The 16,624-nt window shown below is 53.7% G+C and overlaps 1 protein-coding gene across 2 annotated transcripts in view; it reads right to left on the reverse strand.

Annotated features, from left to right (window-relative positions):
- The window catches only part of CD99 (CD99 molecule (Xg blood group)), a 31,334-nt gene extending 16,453 nt beyond the window's left edge, over positions 1-14,881 (reverse strand). For both annotated transcript variants that reach the window (XM_061137118.1, XM_061137119.1), the window contains exons 1-4: positions 14,745-14,881; positions 3,354-3,383; positions 1,887-1,928; positions 143-190 (exon numbers count right to left, since the gene is read on the reverse strand). In XM_061137118.1, the coding sequence (XP_060993101.1) occupies positions 143-190; positions 1,887-1,928; positions 3,354-3,383; positions 14,745-14,811 (187 nt within the window). In that variant the 5' untranslated portion in view covers positions 14,812-14,881. The remainder of the gene's footprint in view (positions 1-142; positions 191-1,886; positions 1,929-3,353; positions 3,384-14,744) is intronic.
- Positions 14,882-16,624: the final 1,743 nt, after the last annotated feature.

Here is a 16,624-nt window from a genome sequence, read left to right on the forward strand (position 1 = left end):
AAACAACAAACAATAACACCTTGTTTCCTTGGGTTTTTCCGGGTGCAAACTCATCTGATTTAGTTAAAAGAGAAAAAAGCCTCTTTGAAATGATAAAATAACCAGGTCAGACCCACAGGAGATTTAAGACAAGACTACTTACCTTTTCCTCCACCACCAAGGGCATCGGTTAAATCGAAGTCGTCATTCCCTAAAGGAGAGAAAACAGTGAACAGTGAAGTTCTGCGTGAAATGAAGGACAGAAGTGAGTTTCCATGCAGATAGTACACAATAACCGTCTGTATCATCCACAATGCCAAACTCCCGACCGTTTTCACGCCCTTCTTCTCTCCAAGGCAAAGAGCAAAAGGAAAAAAATCACAATCACGAAAGGTTATCTATAAATCAATTGTGGCCCCCATGGACCAAGCTGGAATTCCGACTTCTGTCTGCAGACCATTCTTTCCCTGTTGACTGTCCACCCTCGAACCAGCTCTCCCAAGTTGCCGGTGATTTTGGCAATGTAGACGTTATAATACAAGAACAGAAATCCCTGGCCAGATTCAGGTTCCTGCCCAGTGAAAAAGTGATTTGGCTGACCCAGGCGTGCTCGATAAAGTGATGTGACGTTTTAGAGGGTTGGAGATTTTCGAGGTGGCCTTCTATGTCTTAAGGACTCTTTTCAAGCCCCAGAGACACCCAGGAGAGCTTCTGTATCCACTCAACACAAGGTTCTGAGCCATCCTGAGTCATAATCAGGAAATACCATCCATGCCCCCAGGAGCTCGGGATGGCATATGTTTCCGTGGTTCAACAATGACTCAGCCAGCATGCTCTGCATGCACGGGTAGGTCAAACACATTGCTATGAGCAATGCTATCCCTTCCTCACAACGCTTCCCTTGGGGCTCAGACAATCAAGAAATGGCCTGCCATGCAAAAGACCCGGGTTCGTCGATCCCTGGGTCGGGAAGATTCCCTGGAGAAGGCAATGACAACCCACTCCAGCATTCTTGCCTGGAGAGTCGCATGGACAGAGGAGCCTGGCGGGCTACACAGTTTATGGGGTTGCAGAGAGTCGGAACATGACTGGGCAATTAACACTGTCACCTTTTTAGATGAGAAATCCAATAATTAAACTGAGCTCTTAAATATACATATATATGTATTAAAATAAGTGATAAGAGCTCGGTAACTCTGGGCATTGATTGCATGCTGGGTGGCTAACCACCAGTGAATCTGTGCGTGTGCATGTGCGTGTGTGCATGTGCGTGCTAAGTCATTTCAGTCGTGTCCAACTCCCTGCAACCCCATGGACTGTAGCCCGCCAGGCTCCTCTGTTTGTGGGATTCTCCAGGCAAGAAGACTGGGGTGGGTTGCCATGCCCTCTTCCAGGGGATCTTCCCGACCCAGGGCTCGAAGCCGCGTCTCTTACGTCTCCTGCATTGGCAGGTGGGTTCTTTATCACTAGCACCCCTTGGGAAGCCGCCCCCACACCCCAGTGAATCTGATCCTTCAGCGATTCCATCATCGGTCTCTGAATCTCGAGGTTTTTTCAGAAAGGGTGAGTGACATCAGGTACCATCCTCGTAGACACCGAGATCGGACTCTGCTCACAGGTCATAAGAGGGTCCCAGCTTCTAAAATTGCGCCTCCCAAGAGATGAGTGTGGCAGTCCAGTAACAGACGCTCGGCATCAAGAGAAGCTTCCCACGGGACCCCCAGAGCATCTCGCCAGCGGGTCAGCGTCTGCTGGACGTGAGACATCACAGCACCGTTCAAACATTAACCAGGCCGTGTCCGTTGCGGGCATCTAGCTGTCTGCATCTCCCCCAGCTCCTGGGGAAAGTGGGGTGCACGACAGCTTCTATGCTATGTTTTTGGACGCTGAGCGCCCGTGCTTCTTACCGGGCGCCGGTTTTGGTGGAGGAGAAGTGGGCTTCTTGTCATCTGAGAAAGAGAAAAGACATTTCAGCCAGGAAATCTGGCGGCTGGGAAACAGTCAACCCTACACGCTCTCCTGTTTCCTTAAAAAGAATCAGAAAGCGGGGGGTCTTCCCTTGGTGTCTCCGGGGGTTAAGGATCCCCCTGGTAACGCAGGGGACACGGATTCAACCCCTGATCTGGGAAGATCCCACAAGGCAAGTAAGCCCACACTCCGACAACTCTTGAGTCCTGCGTGGCCTAGAGCCCCTGCCCTGCAGCAAGAGAAGGCCCTACAATGAGAAGCCTGTGTACTCCAATTAGAGAGTAACTCCCGCTCGCCAAAACTAGAGGAGAGTCCACACTCAGCCACAAAGGCCCAGCAGAGCCAAATAAATACATTTAAGAGAGGGAAAAAAAAGAGAGAATGTTTGAAGCATCATGTTCTCCAGACAGCTCATCCAGTGGCCAAGGAGCGAAAGAGGAAGCCTGGAGAACAGGTGTTTGGCACAAGAACACGGGACAGAGCTCGGGGGCTTTGCAGGAGCCGGGGCCGGGGTTGGGGGGACCCTTGGCCGAAAGCCTGTTCAGGGTTCTTGAGCGGAGCGCCCTTTTTGCCATCTGGGACCCCCACTGAGGCTGACCCTCTGGGCACCAAGGCAGAGTGGGCCTGAGATCATCTGGACCACGGACACCTTCAGGGCATCACTTCCCAGCAGCCAAGCAGAAGAAGAGTTCCACCGTCAAAAATAAGAGTCTCCCCCCTCCCCCGCCCCCGCTGGCTTTTGGGAACCCAGCCGCTCTCGTGGGTTTCACTGATGCCTCCGCATGGCACCCCAGGAGTTAAAAATAAGATGTCCTGGGATGGATCCTGGGCCCCCCAATTCAACAGGAGCCTCAGAATGTGACCTTCTTTAGAAAGCGGGTCTTTGCAAGTAACGTTGGTGAAGGTGGGGGAGTCACAGTGGATTAGCAGAGACCCTTCCAGGCGACGGCCCTTAGGAGAAGGAGATTAGGAGATGGAGAGGCGCTGACATCAAGTGGCCACGTGAAAGGAGACACGGAGAGCGGGGAGATGCAGCCATGAGATAAGGGATGGGGTCGGTGTGACCCCGGGGGAGCAGCCCTCGGGAGACCAGGCCATGGGACACCAGCCCACGAGGGACCAACGGACAGGGAATCAGCCCATGAGAGCTCAGTCCACAGGAAATCAGCTCACCCAGGACCAGCCCATGGAGGGCTGCCCACTCCTCCAAGCGCCTGGCAATCCTGTGTGGCCTCCTGACTGCCACAGGGTACAGAAAGTTATCCCACCAAAAAAAAGGATTAACATATCCCGATGAGAGCATCTCAACTGTCCTCAACAAATATGAGTCTAGTGATCGCCGTTAAGACGTGTTTCAAAAGATTTACTGTATTCCAAGTCTATAAAATGCTTGCAATATTACTTACCGTCAAGGGCGAGCGATAAATCGAAATCATCTGAAAAAAAAAAAAAAATTGTCCAGTTGGTTACTAAAAATTAAATTCGGAAGGTAAGAGAACAATAAAAAGAGGGCATGGTTTTGGAAGGAGGATCACGTGTTGAATTCTCTTTTGCAATATTCACTCTCAAGCCTAAAAGTAAGAACATGTCAGCTGGTGTTTTAGACTGTCGACGATCTCAGGGTTTAGCGGCAATTAAACTGGTGGGAAGCCAGGATCATTCTGCACGTGAGTTACTCTAAAAAAAGCCGGTCTTTTGAAATCGGCAAGGAACAACTTCCAGCACTGGGGCGGGTAGCCATTCCCTTCTCCAGGGGGTTCCCTCACGCCCCAGGGATCCAACCCGCGTGTTCTGCATGGGCAGGTGGATTCTTCACCATCTGAGTTACCAGAGAAGCCCCATTTCCAACACACGGAGAAAACATGGAGAGGAAAACCCTTGGAATAGCAACCTGTCTATAACTATACAACCCAAACACACTCCCTGTAAAAATACCAGATGATCCAGAAAAGGGTAACTTTTCCTTTTTTTTTCTTAACTGCTGCCGAGAAGGGGGAAACGGCCTTTATCCCCCTCTTCTTCTATCTGGTTGCTGACTGCCTTATTGAAACGATGTCGATACTATTTCTCTTTCTAGCCGATTAATGGTGCATTGAAGAAAAGCAAGGGGAATTCTGCTGAGTGTCCGGTCAGCAGAAAGGAGAATGGTGGCCGACTGGAGGATCACTGTTCAGTTCAGTTCAGTCGCTCAGTCGTGTCTGACTCTTTGTGACCCCATGGACTGCAGCACGCCAGGCCTCCCTGTCCATCACCAACTCCCAAACTTTATTCAAACTCATGTCCGTCGAGTCGGTGATGCCATCCAACCCTCTCATACTCTGTCGCCCCCTTCTCCTCCCGCCTTCCACCTTTCCCAGCATCTGGGTCTTTGCCAATGTGCACAAATCAAAGATGACATACATCCCACCCTCTCCCCACCTCAGGAAGTGCCCGGCATCTAACAGGCCGCCTTCATCCCCGGGAAGCTCCAGACGGTCACGATATGTTCTGTCCTGCGGAATGTCACACAGACAGACGGGAACTCTCCCCCTCTGCCTTCCTCTCTTTGTACATGTGATTGAGTGTGTGTGTATCTGTCTGTATCCATTCACAGAGTGGCTTGGGCTTCCCCGGTGGGTCAGACGGTAGAGAACCTGCGTGCAATGCGGGAGAGCTGGGTTCAATTTCCAGATTGGGAAGATCCCCTGCAGGAGGGCATGGCAACCCACTCCAGTATCCTCGCCTGGAGAATCCCATGGACAGAGGAGCCTGGCGGGGCTACAGTCCAGGGAGTGGCGAAGAGTCAGACACGCCTGAGTGACTTTCACTCACTTGGGATCCACGCGGGGTTGGCGTGTAGGTGTGTGGTTTGGGGTGTTTGCATGCGTGCATCCGAATAGGTATGTGTGTTTGCTTTGTACGTGTGCGTGCAAGGGTGTGTCCAAGGGCAGCGTGGATGTCTGGATTTGTGGTATGTGCACACACAGGGTTTCCTATGCCGATGTGTCTAGGTTGGGTGTGTGCCCACGTGTGAGTATAGACTTCGGAGCAGTGTGTCTGTGTGTGTGTGATTTTTCCCCATGTGTGTATTAAGAACAGGCAGGCAGATATTATTTAAAAAAAAAAAAGAATGCAATCACACCATTTGCGGCCAGATGGGTGGACCTGCAGAGGATTATACTCAGTGAAGTCAGCCAGACAGAGACAGACAGATATCATGTATCACTGACGTGCACAATGTAAAAAAAAATTGTACCAGCGCGGCTATTTATAAAACCAAAACAGCTTCACAGACACAGAAAACACAGCTTGCGGTTCCCAAAAGGCAGAAGTGGTGGTGGGGTGATGAATAAGGAGTTTAAGACTCAGACGTACACACTCCTACATCTGGGGCTTCCCAGGTGTTTCAGATGGTAAAGAACCCGCCTGCCAACGTAAGAGGTGGAGGTTCCATCCCTGTGGTGGGGAAGATCCCCTGGAGGAGGGCATGGCCACCCACTCCAGTATCCTTGCCTGGAGAATCCCGGGGACAGAGGAGCCTGGCGGGCTGCAGTCCACGGGGTCGCAGAGAGCAGGACACGACTGAGCGACAAACACGCTCACCCTAGTGCGTGTGTGTGTTGGAAGTACGCGCTCACGCGTGCATATGTGTGTGTGTGTGTGAGAATATGTATTGAACAAGTGCTATGCCTGTGTGTGTGAATATGTATTCAACATGCTATGCATGTCTGTTTGCGTGAATACATACTGAACAAGTGCTATGCGTGTGTGTGCGTGAATATGTACTGAACAAGTGCTATGCGTGTGTGTGCGTGAATATGTACTGAACAAGTGCTATGCCCAGCCTTGACAGTTCTCCACCATCACTTGGGCGGACCCGGCCCCCACTCTCCCAAGAGGCTGCTCTCCTGTCTCCCCACCCCGACTTCCAGAAGCTGACAGCTCCCCTGAGTGCCGCCCACCCCGGCAGGGGTGGAGGGAGGCCCACACACAGGCCCTCCCTACCGCCACCCCGGCGATCCTGGAGGCGGGACGGACTGTCCACTCGGCCAGAAGCTGAGTGCCAGGAGCAGGCCTCGGAGGCAGAAACATTCAAGGCGGTTCGCCCGCTGCAGAGGTTGGCAGGACCCCAGCCCATGGCCCGGAAGCCTGCAGCGCATCTGAGGTTTGCAGGCGGTGCCCCCTCAAGCCTCCGGATGTGCTGGAGGCGGGGGTGGGGGGCACCCCGTGACTCAGACCGGGAGAGGCGGGCCCCGGAGGGAACGCCGGGCCATGATTCATCACTCAGCATCCTCCCCGCCCCCACGGCCAGCTGGTCTTCCTTCCTTCCGTCATCCCATCCTCCCGAGACCCTGGGTGTCCCCAAGGGCTGGGCGCTGGGCTCCTTGCGGGGGGCACCATCTGGGGCTTCACCTGCCACAGAATCCACGAGCCTGTGCCCCTGACAACCACTGAGCCCGCAGGTGCCCAGGCTTCCCATTTCCCCGGAGTCCCGCCAGGGTGACAGCTGGACAGACCCCAACGGGAGGATGTGAAGACCCCGAACAGCAAGTCACAGCAATGCTCAGTCGCCCCGTGGATGCGGGGCACCGAACCACATCCACGGCGCCATCTCCCAGCTCAGAGAGCCCTTCTCCAGCGCTCAGCCCTCTTTCAACACGGTGTAGACGCCGTGGGCACAATTATAGTGGATTAGATCCATCAGCGGTTACAGAGGTGAAGAGTAAGCTGGAGAGAGGTTTTGGGGGGGCGGGGTGGGATCTCGGAGGAAGCCAGCATCAGCCTTCGCAGAGGCGGACAGGGAAGCTTCTTTCCTGCAGCCGGGACAGAGTGCGTAGTCCACACCCCGGCCGACACGCGCCTTCTTCCCCAGGCCTGAGTCCCTCATCTTTCAGGAATGCAGAGATGATAACTCACATTCCGGTGATAAGATTATAAGGAGTCTAGCCGGTCTATTCACCTTATCTATAATTTATGTACCATTTATCCGTGATCATTCATCTAAGATCTACACCCTGCAGAAGGGAAAGGCTACCCACTTCAAGATTCTGGCCTGGAGAATTCCTTGGACTGTATATAGTCCATGGGGGTCGCAAAGAGGTGGACATGACTGAGCGACTTTCACTTTCAAGATCTCAGTTTAGTTCAGTTCAGTTGCTCAGTTGGGTCCAACTCTTTGTGACCACATGGACTGCAGCACGCCAGGCCTCCCTGTCCATCACCAACTCCCGGAGTTTACTCAGACTCATGCCCATCGAGTCGGTGATGCCATCAAACCATCTCATCCTCTGTCATCCCCTTCTCCTCCCGCCCTCAATCTTTCCCAGCATCAGGGTCTTTTCAAATGAGTCAGCTCTTCGCATCAGGTGGCCAGAGTATTGGAGTTTCAGCTTCAGCATCAGTCCTTCCAATGAACACTCAGGACTGATTTCCTTTAGGATGGACTGCTTGGATCTCCTTGCAGCTCGAGGGACTCTCAAGAGTCTTCTCCAACGCCACAGCTCACAAGCATCCATTCTTCAGCGCTCAGCCTTCTTTATGGTCCAGCTCTCACATCCATACATGACTACTGGAAAACTTCAAGATCTATCCATCTACATTCATCCATCCATCTAACTGTGTAATCATGACATCTATTTGCCTTATCTATTATCTATCATGTCTCTAGCTATGCCTGCATCCTGTCCATCATCTATAAATCTATAACCCATCATCCATCCGTCAATCATCAATCACATCTACCAAGGGCTGCCTCAGTCCAGCCAGGCCCTGCATGCTGTTCTAAGTCACTTCAGTCATGTCCGATTTTTTGCGACCCCGTGGACTGTAGCCCGCCAGGCTCCTCTGCCAACGGGGATTCTCCAGGCAAGAATACTGGAGTGGGTTGCCATTCCCTTCTCCAGGGAATCTCCCCGACGCAGGAATCGAACCCACGTCTCCTGCATCGCAGGCGGATTCTTTACCAGCTGAGCCACCAGGGAAACCCCAACCCAGCCAGCGGTCCTGAATTCAGTCCTCAGCACAGAGGCGGGGGTGAGGACCGCCCTCATGGGTCAGGGAACACCCCATACCCGGGACCTCACCCCCCACGACTCCCTGCCTGTTCTCAGACCCAGCCAGGCCCTTTTTCTTCCCCCTACACGCTGTCGCTCCTCGTTCAAGCACTGAAGAATTCAATCTCCCTGGCTTCCTTTGTCCGGCAAGGCTTCATCCCGTGCCCAACATGAGGGCATCTTGATCCTCCATGGAGTACGGACCTCCTGCCCTTTCCTAAGACAAGATACCCCGCCAACAGCAGATGGTGATGGGCAACACGTGAATTCTCGCCGTGCAGAGAGAAATCTACACGCCTCCACGCCCGCCCCAGAGGCAGCATCATCTGCTTGCTGTCTGTCTAACCCTAACACGAGCGGTCCACCGCATTCCTGCGGTCACACCACTGCAAAGTTTCTGGGCAGTTTGCAAACTGGGGCAGAGCGCGATCAGACAAGGCTGGGGGGGTGGTTGCGGGTGGCGAGTGGGAGAAGGGTGGGGACGCTGAGAAAAAGCAGTGGTCACAGTGTTCTGGCTACACGGTCTGGGGATGACTAATGCCTTCCAAGCTCTGGAATGCAGCCCTCCTGACTTTAGCCGCGTGCTCAAGGAAGGGCGGTGAGCAAACGGGAATTCACCCTAACTCTCTGCTGACACTTAAAAAGCAATGATTGACGTATGTCTGCTCCTCCTGCCGTCTTCTTCATTGCTTTGGGTTGGGTTTTTCTGTAGGTCTTTCCTTCCTCCTGGGTATACTGCGTCTTCTTCATTGCTTTGGGTTGGGTTTTTCTGTAGGTCTTTCCTTCCTCCTGGGTATACTGCCCTACGGAAGGGCCTTTAGTATTTGCTGGAAAGCTGGTTCACTGGTGTTAAACTGTCTTCATCGCTTGCTTATCTGTAAACCTTTTGACTTCCCCATCAATATTGAATGAGATCCTTGCCGGGTAATCTTGGTTGTAGATTACTTTTTTTTTTCCTTCCAGTACTTTAAAGATATCCTGCCATTCCCTTCTGGCCCGCAGAGTTTCTGCTGAAAGATTAGCTGCTAGATGAACGTGGAGGTGGGATTCAAGACGCAGGGGACATACTTGTGTGTGTGCACGCTCAGTCGTGTCCGGCTCTTTGCGACCCCATGACTGTAGCCCGCCAGGCTCCTCTGTCCATGGGATTCTCCAGGCTAGGATACTGGAGTGGGTTGCCATGCCTTCCTCCAGGGGATCTTCTCCATCCAGGGATCGAACCCTTGTCTCTTAACGTCTGGCAGGTGGGTTTTTTTTTTTTACCACTAGCACCACCTGGGGAATCCCAGACATATGTACGCTTATGGGGATGACAGAGGATGAGATGGTTGGATGGCATCACTGACTTGATGGATATGGGTTTGAGTAAACTCTGGGAGTTGGTGATGGACGGGGAGGCCTGGCATGCTGCAGTCCGTGGGGTCACAAAGAGTCGGATACAAATGAGCAACTGAACTGAACTGATGGATAATTCATGTTGCTGTATGACAGAAATCAAGCCAATATTGTAAAGCAATCATCAATCAATTAAAAACATTTTTTTAAAAAAGTTATCCTTTTTTTTTCCCCCTCAAAAGCACCCTAAGGAGTCATTACTCGGCTGTTTGAAAAGTCACTGATGTCCTGACTGGTTCTTCTGCAAAAATAAAGAGATTGTATCAAAAACTTTCACAGGCAGAAGGCAGAGCGAAGGGAAAAGAGGCTTCAGACTTGCAAAGGCATGTCAAACTCCCCAGCCTGCGACCCTCAGGAACAAAGAGGTTTCACTACCAAGCCAGGTCCACCCAGAGGCACGAACCAGCACTGAAATCACACCGGCGCTTACTTAGCAAAGCGTGGGCAGAAGCAAGCTGGTGTCTGCTCCTCTGACCTGTCTGATGATTTCCTTCTTTGAATGCACTAAATTCACAGCACGTCGGAGGTCTCGAGCCCCCCATCCCCCACCCCATGGAGAAACACTGGGGAATTAAAAAAAAAAAAGAAAAAAGGAAGTTTCTGGTCTCCTGTTTACAGGAGTTTTTAAAAAATAATCTGAGTTAGCCGAAGGTGGCCAGTACCCAGTCATTCAGAGACAAAGCTGAAATGAACACACCCATAAGCCAACTCCCAAAACTGCTATAAGAACTCGGTAAACCATACGAACAGGAAATTAAAAAAAAAAAACACAACAAGAAAAGGAACTGCCGTTTCCCTACGTGAACAGATACAGCTGGAGCTGTGAAAGCCACGGGCAGACCTGGTTTTCCTGTCTTTTGCTTTACAGGTTTTTATTTTTTTACAAACCGAGGGTTGGCGGCAACCCCGATCCAACGCCACCAAATTTACAGGCTCCATTTTCACTATAACATGGGCTCACTTCCTGTCTGTGTGTCATATTTTGGTGATTCTTGCAAGCTTTCAAACTTTTCATTATGATTAGATGTGCAGTCATGTCAACTGGTCCCAACCCTTTATGGCAAAAAGATGGGGAAAAACAGTGGAAACAGTGTCAGACTTTATTTTTGGGGGGCTCCAAAATCACGGCAGATGGTGACTGCAGCCATGAAATTAAAAGACGCTTGCTTCTTGTTAGAAAAGCTATGACCAACCTAGACAGCATATTAAAAAGCAGAGACATTACTTTGTCAACAAAGGTCCATCTAGTCAAGGCTAGGGTTTTCTCAGTAGTCATGTATGGATGTGAGAGCTGGACTGTAAAGAATGCTGAGCACAGAATTGATGCTTTTGAGCTGTGGTGTTGGAGAAGGCTTTTGAGAGTCCCTTGGACTGCAAGGAGATCCAACCAGTCCATCCTAAAGGACATCAGTCCTGAATATTCATTGGAAGGACTCATGCTGAAGCAGAAACTCCAATCCTTTGGCCACCTCATGCAAAGAGCTGCCTCATTGGAAAAGACCCTGATGCTGGGAGGGATTGAGGGCGGGAGGAGAAGGGGATGACAGAGGATGAGATGGTCGGATGGCATCACCGACTCAATGGACATGAGTTTGAGCAAGCTCTGGGAGTTGGTGATGGACAGGGAGGCCTGGCGTGCTGCGGTCCATGGGGTCACAGAGAGTCAGACACAACACACTATTTGCGTGTCCCATACAACCAGGCCGTTCTCCCAGGAGGACACGAACATAAGAAAATACTCACAACTGTTGAGTGTGGTAGAAGGGTGTTTGATGTGTGTCCTTGTCCCATACGGTTGTAAGGGTGATTATAAATTAGGACTGGGACTTCCCTGGTGGTCCAGTGGTTAAGAATCTACCTGCCAATGCAGAACAACACAGGTTTGATCCCCGGCCCGGGAAGGTCCCAAACGCATCAGAGCAACCAAGTCCAAGCGCTACAGCTACCAAGCCTGGACTCCAGAGTCCGGAGGCCGCAGTGACTGAAGCCCCGCGCCCAGACCCCATGCTCTGCGACTGCAGAGTAACCCACACTGGCCACAACAAGAGCCAGACCCTCTGCGTGCGCGCTCAGTCCTGTCTGACTCTTTGCGACCCTGTGGACTGCGGCCCAGCAGGCTCCTCTGTCCCTGGGATTCTCCAGGCAAGAAGACTGGAGTGGGTCGCCAGGCCCTCCTCCAGGGGATCTTCCCGACCCAGGCATCAAACCCACGACTCTTCCGTCTCTTGCATTGGCAGCTGGATTCTTTACTGCTAAGCCACCCGGGAAGTCTAACAGAGCCCCAGTGCAGCCAAAAATAAATTAAAAAAAAAAAAAAAAATCCACAAACGCTCTGTTGAAAACAGGTATAGACTTCTCTTCCCTCACCCTTTTCATTATGATTATACATGCAGTCATGTTATCTGGTCCCAACCCTTCATAGCAAATAGATGGGTGAAAATGGAGACAGTGACAGACTTCATTTTCTTGGGCTCCAAAATCATGGCGGACAGTGACTGCAGCCATGAAATTAAAAGACACTTGCTCCTTGGAAGAAAAGCTATGACCAACCTAGACAGCATATTGAAAAGCAGAGACATTACTTTGCCAACAGAGGTCTGTCTAGTCAAGGCCAAAGTCCTTTCCCTGCCCTTTTCAAAGCTGGGTAAATATTCGGCATGGCTAAAGGAACCTGTTTCGACAACCTGTACAGAGGGGGTGGCATTTACTTAGCTGCTTTTACTTTTTTTATATATATTTTTATTTGGCTACACCAGGTGCTATTTGGGGCTTCCCCGGTGACTCAGACGGTAAAAACTTTGCCTGCAGTTCAGGAGACCCAGGTTCGGTCCCTGGGTCTTCGTTTGCAGCATGTGGAAATAATTCCCCGACTAGGAATTGAAACCGTGCCCCCCGTATTGGCAGCTCAGAGTCTTAGCCACTGGGTCACTAGGGAAGTCCACGAAGGGTTAGTTGCTCAGTCGTGTCTGACTCTTCTGTGACCCCATAGACTGAAGCCCTCCAGGCTCCTCCGTCCACGGGATTCTCCAGGCAAGAACTCTGGAGTGGGTTGCCATGCCCTCCTCCAGGGGATCGTCCCCACCCAGGGATTGAACCCCTTTCTCCTGCATTGGCAGGCGGATTCTTTACCATCTGAGTCACCAGGGAAACCTGTTATATATCCACAAACGGACTTCTGGAGATCCATAAACACACAATGCCTTATGAATCATAAGAATTGGTGGAGGAAGACTTCCCTGGCCATCCGGGGGTTAAGACTGTACGCTTCCGTATATGCGGAATCTAGAAAAAAATGGTTGAGATGCAGCTCTCTGCAGGGCAGGAATAGAGAGGCAGATGCAGAGGGTGGATGAGGCGGACAGAACCTGGGGAAGGAGAATTAACAGAATAGCTCGGACACGCGAACACTACCATCGGTAGGAGAGATGGCTGGTGGGCAGCTGCCCTATACGGGGCTTCCCTGGAGGCTCACTCAGCCCCTGTGGGGGCTAGAAAAACTCTCCTGAGCAGATGCGACTCACACACTGCAACAGACACACAACAACAAAACGCTCTCGCGAAGAACTTGGTGGTGGAGCAAACCACGCAGGTTTTAAGGCAGGAAAGAGAGAAACAGGAAACCCGATCCGGGGCCCTCCCCAACAAGCTATAAAGTTTTCCAACAAGTCCCCGTGGATCAGGCTGAATGTCTTCTAAAGCCTCCGCCAAAAAAAAACCCCAAGTGCACAAGTTCTTGAACGTGTTTTCAACTGAAAGCCGCTTTTGCGACCCCCCTGGACTGGAGCCCACCAGGCTCCTCCGTCCATGGGATTCTCCAGGCCAGAATACCGGAGTGGGTGGCCGTCCCCTTCTCCAGGGGAATCTTCCTGACCCAGGGATCCAGGTGGATTCTTTACCAGCTGAGCCACCAGGAAAGGCGCACAGTTTAAAAGTTCACACGTTAATTAGCAAACCCTCCCTAAGACAAACAGCAGGCGGGAGCCAGGGCTTAAAAAATAAAACCTTCATCGCGCCGAGCTGGAAATTTCCAGATCAACATTTTTTTAGGTCCTCGGGGTCCTGCATTCTGGTTCCTAAAACATGCCTACCACCGAGCCAGCCAATCCTGAAAGCTGGACGCAGCTCCAGTCGCTGGCTCCTTAAAAAAACAACCATATATAAAGGAGAGAAAGAGACCGTTAATTGGAGAAACCGGTTTTTTTTTTTTTTTTTTAAAGCCACACCCAGTAACTTTCCTTTTAGGACACAGAAGACAGGGAACCAGGATCTCAAATTCCATTTTAAAAGGAGAAAGAAAACTCAGGCAACAGACAGGCAGGCGGGGTGTGGAGGGTGGCCGGCCGGGGCGTCCTTTATTTTATTTTTTTTCCTAGGGTTTTTCCCCAGTTATTTCCCGGGCCACATGGCTGATCATTACGCCTCTCTTGGATGCGGAGCCCTGCACCCGAGCGGCGCGCTCACCAAGTCCCCGCGGCCCTAACACACACACAAAACGCTTGATGGTTTCAAGGCCTCCGAGTTTTTCCTGCCTCCCTCCCCGTCTCCCGGGTTTCAGGCTCCGGGGCCAAGTCCAAATTTAGGCCGGGGCCGTAGGGCGTGGCTCCGAGGAGGCTGCCGTCACCAGGCCCGGCCCGCGCGCAGTCGGGACCGGGGCCCGCCGCAGGGGCGCACGGGTGCGCCCGGGAACGAAAGGGGAACCCGGATGGGGCGGGAGGTGGGGTCTCCGGAGGGGTCTGAGGCCGCCGCCAATGCCCATTGAGTGCCTCCAACTTGAACACTTTGCGGATTTGAAAGCAAACAACAACAACAAAAAACTTTGAGAGGGTCCGCCTCCAAAGGCGCACGGGGAGAAAGTGAGCGGAAAGAGGGAGCCCGCCTCCTTGGGGCGTCGGCCCCCGGCTGGCACAGCGGATCCTTGTCGTGGAGAGGAGAGCCCCGGGGGTCCCCGGCGCCGTCCCGCCCCGCGCGCCCGGGCTCCAGCCACACAAAGTAAGCCTCCCACCGGGGCCCGTCTCCCGGCATCGTGCGCCCCCACCAGGCAGGTGAGCTCCGACACCGTCCGCCCCCAGGTAACCCTCCCCAAGTGCGTCCCCCAAAGTGCGTCCCAAAGGATGCCCACTCCTCCCCGCCCCCCCACGGACCGGCCCCTAAGGTTCTCCGCCCCCTCTTTCCTGGCGTCCCAACGCGGGTCGCCAAGTCCGATCCGCGCGCCGCCCCCCCTTTCCTGGGGTCCCAACGCGGATCGCCAAGTTCGATCCGCGCGCCGCCCCCCACTTTCCTAGGGTCCCAACGCGGGTCGCCAAGTCCGACCCGCGCGCCCCCGGTCGTGGTCGGCTGTAGGGGGGTGCCCACCGGCCGGCGCTCACTCACCCTGGGTGGACACCAGGCTTCCAAGCAGGCCGAACAGCAGCAGCGCCAGGGCGGCCCGACGCGCCATGGTGCGCCCCTAGCCGCGCAGGGAGCGTCCCGGGAGTGGGGCGCGCGGGCTGCGGCGGCGGCGGCGGCAGCCGGCGGGCAGGACTACCCCACCCAGCCCCCCCCCGGGGCGGGGCAGGCAGGAGGGCGGAACCCGGGTGGGGCGCGGCGCGATCGGCCCGCCCCGGCCTGAGCTCTTCCCGGCCCGCGGTCGCCGCCCCAACCCTGGAGCCGCCGGGGAGCGAGCCGCCGCGGAGGGGCGCGCGGGCTGGAACCTAACCCTCTCCGGCTGGGGCCGCGTCTCCACGCCCCGCTTCCACTCCTCTCTTCTTGGGAACCCCTAAACAGACTCTCTTCCCCTCCCCTTGTCTGTTAAGCGTGCTCCCCTCTGCCTTGGACGCCGCAGTCCGCGGACCCCAGAGTCCAACCTGGACCAGCACAGCGCAGAGCGTGGGTGAGGCTTTTAAGGGCGCAGGGCGGACGCCCCTGGGGTTTCCCAGGTGGCCTTAGCGGTGAAGAACCCGCCTGCCGCTGCAGCAGACGTGGATTCGATCCCTGGGTTGGGAAGATTCCCCAGGAGCAGGAAATGGCAACCCACTCCGGTATCCTTGCCTGGAGAGTCCTAGGGGCAGAGGAACCTGGTGGACTACAGTCCATGGAGTTGCAGAGAGTCGGACACGCCTTGATCCTTACTTCTCAGGCTGGCCAAGAACCTCCTTTGCAGGTTCTTTGGAATCCCTAAGCGTCTGCCCCCCAAAGACAGGAATGGGGACGTGCAGGCCACCGTCTCTTCTTACCCTTTGGAGGCAGCTGGCGCCCAGGTTGGGGGTGGGGAGTGACCTTTCTGGGGACAGTCGCCAGCCACAGCTGCAGCGTGGCCCTTTGGCCCCTGGCCCAGGCTCAGCTGGGCGCTGAGTCGCTTCAGTCTTATCGGACTCTCTGCGACCCCATGGACTGTAGCCCCGCCAGGCTCCTCTGTCCATGGGATGCTCCAGGCAAGGAGACTGGACTGGGTGGCCATGCCCTCCTCCAGGGGAAATCTTCCCGACCCAGGGATCGAACCCACTGCATTGGCAGGCTCCTTATCACCCAGGAAGTGAATCTCTGAGCTTCAAATGCTCTCTGCCTGCCTTCAGGGCCCTGGAACAGCTGGGTTAGACCGAGAAATAGCCCTGAGTCACGGTTCCATCATTCCACCCTGCCCCCCGGCTCAGACCCTTCCCATCGCACACCTTTCCTCTCGGGATGACTCAGAACCCTCCTCCCATTCCACCCCACCCCCTCCACACACACACACACACACACACACACACACACACACACACACACGCCACGGCTCCTCGACAGCTGAACAAACACACTGAGGAGGCGGGGAGAACGATGGTTCTTTTTCTTGGCCAACGGAAACCCCAACACACAGGACTGCAGTTACATAATGTAATCATGTGGGGGGGGGGGGAGGGAACAGAAAAACAGAAAAATGGCTTGTAAAAGTGTTAACTTTTTAATAGTTACCGTGGATTGACTGCTCAGTCAGGGAGCCCCCCACCTCCCCTCCCCTGCAATGCACGAATGCTAAGTCCCTTCATTAGTGTCTGACTCTTGGCCATCCCCAGGGACTGGAGCCCGCCAGACTTCTCTGTCCTTGGGATTCTTCAGGCAAGAATCCTGGGGTGGGCTGCCATTCCCTTCTCCAGGGCATCTTCCCGAACCAGGCCTATTTCATCTGCATTGGCAGGCGGCTTCTTTACCACTAGCACCACCTGGGAAGAGAGACCCACACCCAGAGAGACCCACACCTGCTTGCAAACTTCTCTCTGCATCTTTTTCTGCCT

This window comes from Dama dama, chromosome X, assembly GCF_033118175.1.
Source record: "Dama dama isolate Ldn47 chromosome X, ASM3311817v1, whole genome shotgun sequence".
Classification (NCBI taxonomy): domain Eukaryota; kingdom Metazoa; phylum Chordata; class Mammalia; order Artiodactyla; family Cervidae; genus Dama; species Dama dama.